This window comes from Ursus arctos, unplaced genomic scaffold (assembly GCF_023065955.2).
Source record: "Ursus arctos isolate Adak ecotype North America unplaced genomic scaffold, UrsArc2.0 scaffold_13, whole genome shotgun sequence".
Taxonomy (NCBI): Eukaryota; Metazoa; Chordata; class Mammalia; order Carnivora; family Ursidae; genus Ursus; species Ursus arctos.
Window position 1 is genome coordinate 14441990 of NW_026622797.1, and position 15676 is coordinate 14457665.

General features: G+C 40.5%; 1 protein-coding gene across 11 annotated transcripts in view; it reads right to left on the reverse strand.

Moving 5' to 3' along the window:
- Positions 1-15676, reverse strand: part of ESR1 (estrogen receptor 1) — a 390082-nt gene that overhangs the window by 73737 nt on the left and 300669 nt on the right. For all 11 annotated transcript variants that reach the window (XM_044386430.3, XM_048226166.2, XM_048226168.2 and 8 more), the window contains one exon: positions 6011-6149. In XM_044386430.3, the coding sequence (XP_044242365.1) occupies positions 6011-6149 (139 nt within the window). The remainder of the gene's footprint in view (positions 1-6010; positions 6150-15676) is intronic.

The following is a 15676-nucleotide window of genomic DNA, read 5'->3' on the forward strand; positions in this document are numbered from 1 at the left end:
GGGAAAAAAAGGTTATTTAAAAAAAAAAAGTCGATAAAAGTGTTGCTGGAAGCACTGTTTTATTTGCATGTTTTTATTTACATTTTTTTCTGAAATATTTACAATAAACAAGCTAAACTGAGAAATGTTCTTGCTTCTAGAAAATGACTTTTTCTTTTCCATTTAAAATGAATGTATCATCTGGAAACAGTCTGCTACTTAGTGGAAGAAGCCAAATGTTCTCTCTGGTGCAGGCACCTGTTTTTCTCTTACGGAAGAGAACTCATTCCTATTCCATGCCTACAAGTAGAACTTTCCGCTGTTTGATACTATTTCCTACAGGCAGAGCCTCCTGATGTGGAAGCAAAGGGAAAGAGCTAGATCAACAACCCTCTGGCCAACACCGGGTGAGGGGAATATTCTGCTTGTCGAATGAAGCCCTGCTTTTCAAATGGATGAATAGTTGTTTCTCTGAGAGTACATAGGACTCGAAACAGAGTGCTTTGGCTTCACTGAGAAATCCGCAAATATTTCTCAGAATTTGTTAGCGCTGATGGCGCCAGCAAAACAGAATTAGACTGCCCCTTGGAAACTGGAGAGTCTTACTGAACACGCAATTTACATTGTTTCCTCTAACATCACATCTTCCTTCCAGCGATAGTAAACTGCACGCCTGCAAGAACAAAGCGACCCCACCAGGAATGATATATGCTGACCATTTTTGCTTCTGTTTTCAGTCTATATTTTTCCAACGCGAGCACTCAAGCAGGACTAAACGAAGAGACGCATTCCTAGTTGACACAGAGGACATATTTTGTGTTTTCTGGTGCCAAAACACACCAGAGGATTAGGTGCTAGAATGGAAAATAGTTCTCTCCATTTCCTGATTACTTTCACAGGCGTTCTTATTATCTTTAACTTTCCTCTTGTAAAACACACACACACACAGCACAAGAAATTACTGGGTTTTTTATTTATACCTTGTAATAACCTTTATTTCTTGGTTTTTGCAGGAAGAGATGACAGCATTAAGTGCTTGGAACTCACTGTTGCAGGACCCAGGGAAGAACTGGAAAGTGTGGGTAGGCTAAGCACGCCAAGGGTAAAATTAGCCTTCGAGCATATGACTACCAGGAAAGCTCCGAACTACCAGAATCAAGATATCATGGGTTGTCATCAGGGAGTAAATCAGGCAATAACTCTTTTTAAATAGACTCAATATAGGAAATATGTCCTCCGTTCACAAATGGGGGATGGCAACCCAGCAGGTTTTTATATTCCTGTAATCACTAAACCCCATGTGCCAGTAACTAACATCTGAGTAATCACAAGGCATGCCGGGACAAATTTTATCCTCCTGATGGCCTTGCAAGGCACAAGGTTTGAGAGGACGGGACATCACTGTAATCAACCACAGATAAACCCCGTCTCCAGTTAGCAACGTTGGTAATCCGTGGGTGACGGGGACTACGTGGGACTCCTGGCTTTCCCTTTTCCCTGTTTCTATGTAGAGGCAAACAGCCTATGGAGGTGGCTGACTTTTCAAAGATTGTGTCACAAAGCCTGAACTAAAATTAAAAGGAGGAAACTAACGCTCATTTCGTGCTTACCAGCTGTCAGTTAAGCTTTGAAACTTAGGGATTTCTACAGTTGGTTACAAAAAATGTTTACTGTGTACACCCTGATGGGAAAAGAGCAACAGGGAGGGCAGAGTGATTTATGCTAATCAGGGAGTTGGATGTTACCAACAGGGTTGGGAGCCTGCAAGGTAAAGACATATACAGTTCTCGACTATCACTCAAAACCATCTTGCAGGTAGACGGGACTTCAGACACGTTGCTGATCACATATTTTTACTGTTATGCATAGATCACTGCCACCAAAGGGAGTCATCCCTCTAATACGAAGGGTAATTTAATAATATTGGAATTTCCTAATATTTGGTGCATGTTAATTAGGAAAGTATAGAAAACTTTATATTACAAATCAAATTTATATATTTTATGTTATTTATATAATTTACACTTATTTATGTACTTTTATAATGATGAAAAGGTGCCTGAGTGTCCTTAAATGCATTAAGATCTTGAGGAGTTTACTCGATAGTGGCTTTAGTTATGGGAAAAAATAGGAACAAGCTGATCCTTGTTTGGAATTCAGAAGCTGCAGAACAGGTCGGTGGAGTAGAAGCAGAAGTGTAAGCCTAAGTCAAACACATTTAGTAATTTTAAAAGTCCTTTCAAAACAGACAGATTTTAATTTCTGCAAAGCCTTTAAGGGACCAAGCCAGGAACTGATGAGTCGCAATGAATAAGGAGTGAGTGAATTCAATGCCAAGAGTAGCTGAAATGTCCATCTGATGATGTAGGTTCTCCTGCCGGCCTCGAGCCACTCGGGTGACCTCAGCCAGTGAGATCAGCAAACACTTACTGGGAATCATACAAGACTTTGTACACTGGAGGGAACAAAAAGATGAACGAGCTCTGGTTCCTGCCCACAAGAGGCTTATGAGCTGGTGACGAAGAGTCAAGACACACAATCACAATGTCTGCATGGCGGAAGGGGACTGGAAGCAGACCACACACAAGAACTGAGACGAAGGAAAGGCCCCCTTCACCTACAGAGGAGAGAGTGTGAAGAAGGTTTCATGGAAGAGCACATCTGAAATGAGCCATAAAGAATGGGTAAGTTGCTGACAAGGAATCCTAAAGGCAGACGACCTTTCAGAAAAACTTGAAGTATGTAGTTATGTTTATGCCCCTAGGGCTGAGTTCAGGACCCAGGTGTTTTTAGCCTGGACAAGAGCTCACCAACGTCACCTAATCCTCAGCACTGCCTTTGGACTCACACCACTGGCCTTCCTCACGTGCAGCACTGGACTGGCTCTGCAGACGTTTGTGTTTAGAGAGTCGTAATTATCAACATAAGAGTCGAGACAGTTTCTTCTAAGGAATAGAAAGAACAAATTGAAGCTGAGTCAGGAAGCATCAGGATCACGACTGTGCCTTAGAAAGAAGTTAGGAGCCACACTGTGGGGGTCAGACTGAAGGAAAGAGGGGTGGTGGCCAAGAGAGACAGACGTAGTAGAGAAGCAATAATCTGGAGAAGGGACAGTGAGGACCTGTGCAGAGGGCACATGGGGGCAAAGGGACGGAGACCAAGGGGAGGTATGGATTTCAGAAACGGATCAGAAATGACTTGACAGCTGGATAGCCTAGTGGGTGGGGGGTGTGGAATCCATGATTAACTTAAACCTTATAGCTTCAGTGTCCGGGTGAATGTTGACGTCACAAACACAGAGAATAAAGAAAAGGAACAAAATGGATAAGGAAGATAATATATTCAAGTGAGGGATATGGTGAGACTGAAGAGCTTACAAGGCATTGAAGTAGAAAAGTCTAGAAAAGTTGTTCTCAATGGCTCAGTTTTGCACCTCCCTTCCTGCCACGCACTGGGCATGTTTAGAAATGTCTAGAGATATTTGGGGTTGTTATCACTGGGGAGGAAGGGTGTTATGAGCCTCTAGTAGGTAGGGTAAAGGGTGCCGCTAAACATCCTAAAATATATGGAACAGTTGCCACAAGAAAGAGTGAACACGCTAAAATGTCAGTAGCGCAGGAATTGAGAAATCCTGGTCTAGAGGAAGTGAGAACTTCCAATCTGGAATTGAAGAAAGTAGGAAGAGAGGGAGATGAGAACTTTCACTCATTCACACTGCAGTAAGGGACTTCAGAGAATATTACCTACAATGAAAGTATGTGGAAAAGAAAGAGAAGCAGGTGGCTGACAAAATCCTAGACAATATCAATACCTCATTAGCAAATGAGTGGGGTAATGTCAGAAATCGTTTCACATTTATTTTTTTTTAAGTAAACGCTACCCCCAACATGGGACCCGAATTCATGACCCCAAGATCAAGAGTTGAACACTCTACTGACTGAGCCAGCCAGGTGCCCCAAGCCCTTTTATATTTAAAATGCAGCGACATGATGACTGTTTTCAGAAAGTGTGTACCCAGGAAGATAGACATGAATGAAATGGAGAATCATGGAGAAGTTCAGTTATGAATGAACATCCAAAAAAATTAAGCATTGAAGATACGTTCCAGTCTGTAGCAGGGAAGCATTGTATGTGGTCTGCAAATTTGTTATAACTTGGTCACAGAACTACACAACTGCAACACGAGAGAATTAAGAAAGAAGAAGTTGGAGGAGGAGGAGGAAGGGAGGGGGAGGAAATAGATGAGAAGAAAAGAAGGAAGGAAGAAGCAAAGGAAAACAAAGAAGAAGAGGTGTAGAAGGGGGAAAATGGCAAGACAAGAGCAACAAGCAGAATGGAGGCAAGGGAAGGAGAACAGTAGAGACAACCACTGAAAGACACAGAATACAGTGTGAGCGCAGTTCTAAGGAACAAGACCAGTGGCCATCCTTGAAAATTTTGCCAAACCCTAACGTGGGAATCTATTCCACAAACAGCAAAATCTGCTTCTTGAACAGTATCACCAATGCTTTTCCAAAAGCTATCTAACACACAATGACACCTGTACGGTTCTCCAGTATGTAAAGAAACTTTGCTGTGACTCTGCTCCAGAGGGCTTGCCAGGGGTAGGGAAGCCTGGAGAGGGACTGGAGATGGGGAGGTAGTGTAGTGCTCCAAAGTGAAGGAATGTGGAAAGATGCATCACAGGCAACATGGCAGCCTTGGACTGCTGAGCAGAGGCAAAGGAAGTTTGCAAGAAACAGCTAGAAGGTGGTCCTTTCCCATTCAAATTGTTATGTGGCCCAGAAATACTAGGTATGCCTGGAAACCAAAGGAGGCATCACTGACCAAGAAAGAGGATGAAGAACATGTGCACAGGACAGAGGCAGTATGAGTGTTGAGCCAGATAGATCTTGAATTGCAATCTTGGCTCCACCACTGGCTAGTTTGATGCTGTTTGCAAGTAGCAGAATGGCTCTGAAACTTAGCTTCTTTCTGGTCAAGTGTGAATGGTTAAGCTTCCCAGGCATGCTGGGATGTTGAAAGGACATCATGTATATAAAGTGTTGAACATAGTGACTGGTGCCAAAAAGAGGCTCCATCAGTGGCAGCTGATGCAGCTTCAGGTCGAAATCCTATTTCTCAAAGCAATGACCAAAAAAAAAAAAAAAAAAAAAAAGGAACAATAGGACCCACATTCTAAGTCAACCCAAACAGAATACATTTGAAAACTGAAATCTGGGGTGCCTGGGTGGCTCAGTTGTTAAGCGTCTGCCTTTGGCTCAGGGCGTGATCCCGACATTCTGGGATCAAGCCCCACATCAGGCTCCTCTGCTGGGAGCCTGCTTCTTCCTCTCCCACTCCCCCTGCTTGTGTTCTCTCTCTCACTGGCTATCTCTATCTCTGTCAAATAAATAAATAAAATCTTTAAAAAAAAAAAAGAAAACTGAAATCTTCACTTTTGAAAATGAACAAGTAACTTTCATGAATTCATAGAACTGGGAGTGGGCTTTGGAATGCTGGTCAAATTTCTTCCTTTAACTGATAGGAAAATTGGAGACGGAAACGAAGAGTCTATTGTGGTTTGGATGTATATGGGCCAAAAGAGACCTTAATTAAAGGGAGGTTATTCATTTTTTTATATGTAACACAAGATGTAATATATACAAGATGTAATATATGTAACACAAGATGAAGGTGGAGTTAGAAAATTAGAGTCCGTAGTTATAGAGATGTGTGTATACACACATACATATGGGTATATATACACAAACATACCTTCTATATGCATGTGTACATATAATATACAAATTCTGTATGTGCATATTAGAAGTAACAGAACTCCTGTTATCGATGTCTAGCATCATCCAGCAGAAAGGTGTCCTTAGCTTTCTGTGAACTTCACTAGACTACGGCTCCCACACTCACCCCTTTGGAAACGTATCTCATAATGTCCTTGAGCACTTCACAGAGTACCAAATAAAAGAGTTCTAGGAATAAACTGGTGATTATAAAGGATGTGCTTCCCCCAAGCCACAGTCGGGTCACATACCTGTCCAGGAGCAGGTTAGGAGCAAATAGGAGCTTCCCTGGGTGCTCCATGGAGCGCCAGACAAGTCCAATCATCAGGATCTCTAGCCAGGCACATTCCAGAAGGTGGACCTGATCATGGAGGCTCAAATCGACAAAGCCTAAAACAAGACAAGAAAAACCTGCTGACTTAAAATGAAAAGTCATCTTTACTAGGGAAATGAATGTACCCAGGCATTTGAACTGGTGAGGTCTAGTTCCTATTAGATGGTATGACATGTAATGGAAGCACACTTGATAGGAAAGTCAAGTAACTATTTTTAAAACTAGTATATCAATGAACATTAATGTAGCAGTAAGTTTCTTGATGCCTGAATGTCACACATAGAAATATACTAATTTATACAACCCACTTAGCTTTCTGTAAAGTTCTATACTTAGTATTAAAACTTATTATCTTAGACATTTTTTTTTTTACTTTAGACATCTCAGACATCTCTAATGGCCCTCTGTGATTAGTATTTTTCATTTCTGATTCAGTCACAGTTATTTAAGTACAAGAAATTTAAACTATTTGCCTTAAACCAAACAGGAATTAGAGCACAGGCAAGACCAAAGTCACTAAATGTCTATTTCTTTGCTTCATCATTAAGCCATGCTCTTTTTTTTTCCCACACCGTGTAAAAGAAAGACTAATGAAATAGCATGTGTAAATAAATAACCTGGGGGAGAATGAGTCAGATGAATAAAGGTGACATAATTACTTCTGGTAATGTTTGATAAAAGCTTTAATGGGAGATTAAAGCTTTTCCTAATCATCACTGACAATACGGCAGATCCCTAATGATAATAATAACAACAATAAGCAAGAGGAGGAGAAGGGGAAAAGGGAGAGGAGGAAGAGAAGAGAAAGAGATGTTTAGTAGATGTACAGAGGTATCACACTGGCTCTGGAGTCCGCTGGGTCAAAATGGACTAAACTTGTTCTGGAAGAAACACTGCCTGAGGCAACAGGAAATGTTTCTTTTTCTCAGTACCCAATGTCTAATGGGATAAATTGACTCCAGTGAGCAGTACTTAAAAGCAAAGCTCTCAAGGAAGTTTTAATTCTCTAAGATTTTACCCCAATCTTTTGGATAAAGTCTCAAAATAGCAATGTAAATGGACACTGGCAATTAAATTCACTTTCACAAATGTTAACATTCAAAAGTGATGTCTTCTGGGGTGCCTGGATGTCTTCTGAGGTGCCTGGGTGGCATAGTGGGTTGAGCGATCAGCTCTTGGTTTCAGCTCAGGTCATGAGCTCAGGGGCGTGAGATTGAGCCCTGTATCAGACTTCACGCTCAGCATGGAGTCTGCTTGAGACTCCCTCTCCCAGCTCCCTTTACCCCACCCCCCACACTCTCTTACTCACTCTCTCTCTCTCATAAATAAATCTTTTAAAAAAGTGATGATTTCTTTCATGACATTCGCTGTTTTATATGGGAAAAAATACAATCATGTGATAATGTCATCCATGAAGACACGTACACCATGTTATTCAATACCCTCCAGAAACCTCAAACAATCAGGCAGGATGAGATCTGGGAGTATCTTTCAAGAGAACCACAGCGGGCCACATAACCATTCGACTTTGGAAAACCAAGGAGTATTTTCTGGTAGCAACGTTACATATTAAACTGAATCATACTTTTCAGTTCTCACTTCAAAACTTCAGTGCTATTTAAGTCTGACAGTTTTAGTGGTCTCTTGGGAGCCTCAGAAGCTCACCATAACCATTTGTACCACATAAGTCTAGTGATTATGAAAGCAATAGTTTTCAGTCTGAGTCCAGCAGAATTCTAGGGCCTTCCGCTGAGATGATGTAGATCTCTCAAAAAGAAATGGTCTCTTTCGTTATCATTCCCAGCTATGCATATTGCCTTCAGACAAGGGTTATTATATCTCTTGCACAGTGTCCTGCAAGTTCCTAGGGCAGGGGTGGGGATGGGTGTGCAAAGATGACTATCAATCAACCTTCTCAATGAATGTGATGCTTACTGAAGACTGTCCATTAAAGACTCTCAATTCACAGCCAATGGAGACAAATAATGTAGTAATCCCAAACAAAATCATACTATCTATCTATAGACATCAAGTTTCAACCCTTAGCTATGTTCCTCATAAACAAGAGAAATGATCTAATGTGCAGTTTCTTTTTTTTTTTTTTTTAAAGATTTTTTATTTATTTATTCGACAGAGATAGAGACAGCCAGCGAGAGAGGGAACACAAGCAGGGGGAGTGGGAGAGGAAGAAGCAGGCTCATAGCGGAAGAGCCTGATGTGGGGCTCGATCCCATAATGCCAGGATCACGCCCTGAGCCGAAGGCAGACGCTTAACCGCTGTGCCACCCAGGCGCCCCTAATGTGCAGTTTCAACTGGATCTTCTATAATAACATAAAGGCATTCAACAAGGCCTTTCCTGAATACTCGAAAGTGTTGCCAATATGAAGAAGGGAGGGAGCAGCATTTATGGGATATGAATAGAGGCATCAGTGACAGATATTCTTACAGGTGACATAGTGAGAGACAATTCACCTCCCATCACTTGGGGACTCTCATCTTAGTGACAGTGACAGTGACAAGGGGCCCTGGGCCTGTGGAATCCACACCAGTGGGATAGAACGCATACCTAAAAAGTAGTAACAAGAGTTTGTTGAGACCAAGAGAAATCGGATGCAAGGAAATCTCATTTTATAAAATAGAATTTTAAAAGAAAGAAAACATGGGTCTTTTCCTCTAGCCCACATTCACAGATGAAGTAATAGAGTACCTAGAGATGGAATATCCTAGAAGACAGAAGTGCCTCACCTCCTACTCCCCACCCACCATGTGGGCAGGGATCTAATGAAGTTGAGGGAGGTCTCTTTCACAGAGAAATAACCCCTTATGCATATAACTGGCTCATTATCTCCAGCTTCATCACAACGTAAATACATTACTGTCTTCTGTCCTCCATTATAAAATAACTGTTATTCCTCCAAGATTTTTATCTTAGTTTTAACTGTGAAAGGAGCTCGTGGCATGTCCTCCCCCTTCCCTTGGGCCTCATGAGACCCTAAACACTCTTCTCACTCTGTTGGAGACTGCCATACAAATTACTTAATTTGCCTTGGCACACGGGAGATCCTTCAAGCCACACCCTCCCTTATGGGGTTGACATGGCTCTTAGAAATGACATTGAAAAGTGTGCTGAGATCCTTAGGCAAAATGACTAATATAAGATGAATGCTGTGAAGTTCTGCACTGCAGCGGGGTAAAAGGTAAAATCACAGTGGCTCTTCAGGATAAGCACGAGGAAAAATACGCACCATGGTAATTATATTTCTTTTTTTTTTTTAAGATTTTATTTATTTATTTGACAGAGAGAGAGAAACAGCCAGCAAGAGAGGGAACACAAGCAGGGGGAGTGGGAGAGGAAGAAGCAGGCTCCCAGCGGAGGAGCCTGACGTGGGGCTCGATCCCAGAACGCCAGGATCACGCCCTGAGCCGAAGGCAGATGCTTAAAGACTGAGCCACCCAGGCGCCCCATATTTCTTATTTCCATGGGATAAATCTATAGAGATGCAAAGTGAGGTAGAAATGCTGGGGAAGAAAAAAAAGCAACTACAAAACTAGAAGCCAGGTGGTTGGTTCCCTTAGTAAATCCACTAGAAAAAAATATTAGTTTCCTGACCTTCAGAAAAAATTAATCATGTTCTCAGTCATATGATGACCCCAATGTTCTCCAAAATGTCATTTATGAAATTGCCTATTAAATGCTTTTTGTGTTGCTCTGACTCAATGGAAGAAGATTTAAATAATTCATCTCTTCCTCTGGATGCCAGAGACTCAGTGAAGAAGGGGGGACGGAGAAGGGGAAGGAGGAGAAGAGGAGAAGAAAGAGGGGAGTAAAAGAATGGAACGTGAGACTAGAGCATTAAGACAGCTACAAGCTGAACAAAATTTGGGATTTCTGGGAGAAAGTCTATAGAACAGATAATACCAGAGGAACCTAGGTCCCAGTTCAAATGCTAAGTAGTCTGCATGCCCTCCATTTGTAATATTTTCTCTTTTTCTCCAGAAAATGGTCACCTGATGTCATACTATAGACATGTACCCCATGATATGACCTCCTGCCTCCAAATAAAATCTTAGATCCTCTTTTTATGCAGTTCCATTATAGAGAGACCCATTAAAACTGTGATTCCCATTCTATAACTCTTTAAGCTATATCCAATAACATACAAGTCCTGAAAAATTTTTAAGAAATGAGCTGAACCCATCTCAAACCCATGGTGGTCATGCACCATTCTTACCAAATATATACCACTGTTACAAAGTACAATAAATGGCAACAGATTATCAGCTGTTTAGAACTACTGAATCACAATGCAAGAGCATGGGCCTCCTTCCCAGCCTGCCCTCCATCACCATCACCATGTCTGTGTGTATTCCAGCTTTCCTCTGCTATAACAAAGGGAAGTGTACACAAGCCCCTCTCTGGCACAATACCACTTATCCAATGCTCTTATGCAATCACCATACTCATAGACATCCACCTTGCCAATACCAAGCTGACACTGTCTCGAGGCTACAACAGCCCTCAATTCTCAAGCCCGATTACAAGGTATTTCCAACATGGGATTTTTTTTATTATTGGGGGGGTGCACCCTCCCCCCCGCATCCTCCCAACAGAATGAGGAGGATAGAAGTAATGAAAAGAGTATGAGCTGAAAAGTCAAGTAGACCTGGCTTGAAATTCTTCTGTGGCCTACAGCCAGTGACTTAAGATCTCTGAAAGCTCTTCCCATCTGTAAAATGCAGATGGACTGACCTACCACTTCAGTTACTGTAAAAATTAAGGAGTTAGCAGATGTCCCAGGGTACCAGAGTCCTACTCAGTGAATATTCGTTCTACTTCCAATTCATCCCAACAGACCTGCAACTTCTTTGTAATCGAATGGAACATGACTTTTGCAAAGCACCAAGAGAAATGTTTTGTTTCAAAATATTTTAGATTTAGAGCCTCAAACTTAAATTGGGCACTTTGGGTTTGCCCTGACTAAGTCATGTTGTGTTTTCTGTTTATATTTTTCTTTTTATTTATATACAAAAATAACCTAATAAAGAGGATAAAAGACTTCCTGGACATCAAACAGCTCTTTGTAAGAAAACAACGTTTTCATGATTTAAAAGCAGAGGGAACAAAAGCATGTGGATTATATTTCTCCTAAAATACATACGTGAAGAAATGAGAAAAGAAAGCACGTTTGGGGTTTTATTACACTCAAAGCATTTCAAGATGTTTAGCAAATCCAGAATGCAGCTGTATTTGTACACCCCAATATCAATGGTCGATGGTTTTCTACTGAGCTCAGCAGACGTCCACACTGTGTTTGCTTCTCCTTATTTGCCTTGAGATAGAACAAAACTTGCCCTGTGGTGATGACCTATGTTGGGAAATAAAACAGCGTTCTCGAGGCAATGCTTGCAAAAAAAACCAGTGGTAAGTGAAGAAATGAATGTGACAAATTTCATATCTTAAAAATATGTCACATTTAGCATAGTTGATAGCCAATTAATTTGAGTTGAGGTTGGAATTCAAGGCAGAGTTTTGAAAGTAAACACAAGTAGTGCTTTTTAAATGAATGGTGCAGATCTCGAATGCCCCTTATTAAGATGACTATATGTTGAAAGAATTACAGATGATGAGGTCATGATATCTAAATAAATCCGCAAACTTTCCAATCTTGACTCTGCAGCCTTACAAGGGTACCACGTTTTGATATCATATAATGAAGACATTTATGACATCATTACAATTCAACTATGGTTGGTTTTTTTTTTTTTAAGATTTATTTATTTGAGAGAAAGAACGTGTACACATGGTGGGGGGGGGGCAGGCAGAGGGAGATAGAGAATCTGAAGCAGACTCCCTGCCGAGCGAGGGGCTCAATCCTAGGACCCTGAGATTATGACCTGAGCTGAAATCAAGAGTCAGACACTTAATCGATCCAGCCACCCAGGCATCCCCACCATTGTTGGGCTTTAACCACTATCCCCCACACTACATTCAAAGAACCACACCCCTTACAATGCCCCTTGGAAAAATTATTAGACTGACCCATGGAAATGTATTCATACTTTACTTCAAAAATTTTCCAGTGTTTTTTCCCCTGCTCTAGACATTAGGTTAGATTTTTTTTTTTTCAGTAGGCTCTATGTCCAATGTGGGGCTTGAACACAGGACCCGGAGATTAAGAGTTGCATATTCTACTGGCTGAGCCATCCAGGTGCTCCCTGGACTTTAGACCATATTTATTGTTTAGTCATCGTAAACGCTTCTAGGTATGGATTTGTGCAATAGCTTATGGTTACATTTTACTTACCAATATTTGATTATTTTTTATACATCAACACATAGGATATGAAAAAAATGTATGGGAATAAATTGTGTCTGATCTAGAAAAGTAATTATAGAACTTCTTTGATAAGCAAGAAAAGTAGAGCTATATTGAAAAGTACCTCAAGATCTTAAGGTTTAGGATTATATATTGTAGCATATGTAAAATAATTATAACACAAAGAAGGAAATTATTCCTGACGTTAAATAGGAGCTTCATAAAATATTTCCCTGAACTTGTATTTAGCAATTTTGTTGACAACACACTTTTAAATGGCCAGATACATATTTTCTTATTTTTCTAAGGCTAGACAGATCTTAATTCTGATCATAGCATTGTGAAATGGTGAATATTTTCTTTTTAAAAATTATGTTCTCAGTTTTGAATATGTCATTGCATCTTCGGGAAAGGGATAGATGAAGCTATTGGGCTACATCCCTCATGTAAGCATTCATTTATTCTGCAAATTTCTCTCTAAATTTAATAATAAGAAAAGGTTTTCCTCTCCTAAAGAACGGATGTGCTTCTTTTGTTGGAAAGTAAGAACAACAGGGCTTACTACAGACTGCATGAAGCCCTATTCAGGAAGCACAGACGTAAACACAATATCCAAAAGCAATAACAATTTTACCTGTTTCCTGGGAAAATGACTGCCTTACTCTTACTTTTTCTGGCTTTACTTTTGACTGTACTATTGAATTACAAGGCACCTCATATCAGACTTTGCCAAGTATATAGAGAAATAAATCATTAAAATATATGTGTTTGTTTCCACACACACATAACTATCCCCCTCTTTTTTTTTTTTCTTTCTATTTAACAAAAAATAAGGTATGTGATGACAGATAAGGAAGTGGTTTGTCAGGAGAAAAGAATTAATCTCACAACTATATCTGACCAAAAAGAAAATAAGTCAAGACTTTCAGATATCAGGATTAGACTTGGGGATTTAAAAAAAAAAAAAAAAAAAAGTCCCTCAGAGAAAACAAAGCAGATGGCGACTCTACCTTGTTACCAACCCCATCTGTATTACACTCAGAGCCTTGGTTTATGAAGAGATGGTTGTCATGACAATAAGCATTTGAGAAGAGTTCTGGAGAAGCTGATGGATTTAAGAGTGTCTCCTAGCTTCCCAATTTTTGAAACTCACACACAAAAAAAACATTCCCTCCGTCCACCAAATAAACAATTCTATTACTTCTTGTATTGGCTACAATTATTCTCTATTGACAGTATACATTTTTTGTACTCTCTCATGTCAAAATCCTCCTTGGAGGGACAGAAAATCTCTTTCCTCTGATACAGCACAGCTTGAAGGTAAACTAGTCTTTTATTTTTATTCAGCAAGGGCAACGGTATTAACTACAGCATTTTTTTTTCCTTACCAGCTCAGAAAAAAAAAAAAAAATCAATTTCAGCTTAAATGAAGAAGGGAGAAAAAGTAAAAGAAATTATTTTCCAGTTTCTGAGAGTAGGTTGCAAACTAAAGAAGGAAAAAAATTAATAAGCTATAAAGTAAAGTACTTAAGCCTGTCCTTTGACGTGCTTGGCAAATGCACAGGAAGGCCAGCACCGTGGAGCGGCGCTGGGTTCGCTCCCAAAGAGCATGGATTGGCTGTGCTTGAAAAGTCAACAAGCACTTGTACCTTGGAACATACATTTTTTCCTGTCTACCTAGAAGCAGACCTACAGAAGCATTTCAAATACTATTGTCATCGGTCTGAGTTTTCTGGATAACTGTATGCTCCCGGGAAACACTACAAATGTCAACACAAAGACTGAGAGGGAAGCAGACAATTCTTTTTAAGCAAGTCCCCTAAACAAATGGACAATGATGATTTCCTCCTCCTACCTCCCCCACGCCTAAGCCCCTCAATGAAACCAGAATTGATGATTATCTTACAGTTTTAGGGACTGTTTTCTGACATACAGACACACACACACCTTTGCTAGAGGAACACCGATTATTGCCAATGACCCAGGGACATCAAGTTCTAGAATGAATTAGGAGCAAAAAAGAGGCTTATTCTCTCGTTATTTTTACTTAAATTCAGACCATTAAAATGGGAGCCTTCCAAGGCAAAATCACCGAGAAGTAACAGAAATGCTGAGTATCAAATCATATAACAACACTGCCTCTGAGAAACCAGAAGATAAGGCATAGGACCCCATCCCAAGAAGGGGTAGGCAGCCCCAAGTGTGAGGCCAGTGGGGACCTAAGAGTCTCACAAGCACATGGGGGATTTATTTAGAAAAATTTGTTTCCTCCTTTCCCGTCTTCCTACAGCTCTCCGCCTCTCACATGCTTGCCATTAACCTACACAAATTTAACCCCAAAGAGAACAAACAACAAAATAAAGGAGAAAGAATCATTTCAGCCTCTTCCATCCCAGATCTGAAGTCAGTTATCACTGACCTTGTATACACCACTGCAGAGAGAGCCCATAAAGAAATTAGAGAGCTGGAGACAATTTTCCTTTAACCCATGATGGATCCTCTCATAAGCACAGCAGATCTTGCCAGGCCATTAAATAACCATGCTAAAAATAAGGTGGGGAGGTAGGGGAACCTATAAGAGAGATTCTCTAGATGTTAATTACCTTCAAAGCAAGAACTATTTCATTTCTTATTAGTTCAACACAGCCCTTGGCTTGGTATTGGGCTCCATCAATAATGTTGACTCCCTATGGATTACAACAGGAACTATAACAATATTTCCTAATAAAAATTAACAGTAACTGCATTAGTTTTGTGGAGCTGCTATAACAAAGCATCACAAGCTGGGAAGCTTAAAGACAAAAAAGAAAAGTAAAAACCAGAAATCAGCAAACAACAGTTCCGGAGGCTAGAATTCTGAAATCAAAATGTCAGCAGGGCCATGCTTTCTCCAAAGACGCTAAGGAAGAATCTGTTCTATGCCTTTCTCTTAGCTTCTGGTGTTGCTGGCAATCCTTGGCATTCCTTGGCTTATGGATCCATCATTCCAATCTCTGCCTCCATCATCACATGATGTTCTCTGTGTGTCTTTGCATCTCTTCTCTTTTTATGAAGACACCAGTCACATTGGATTAGGGCCCACACTAACTGAGTATGATCTCATTTTAACTTGATTACATCTGCAAAGACTGTTTCTAAGTAAGGTCACATTCACAGGTACTAGAGGTTAAGGACTTCAACATATCTTTTGGGGAGGTACAATTTAACCCCCAACAATAACAAACTGTAAACACTGTACCTCTTACATGGTCATGCTCAACATTCA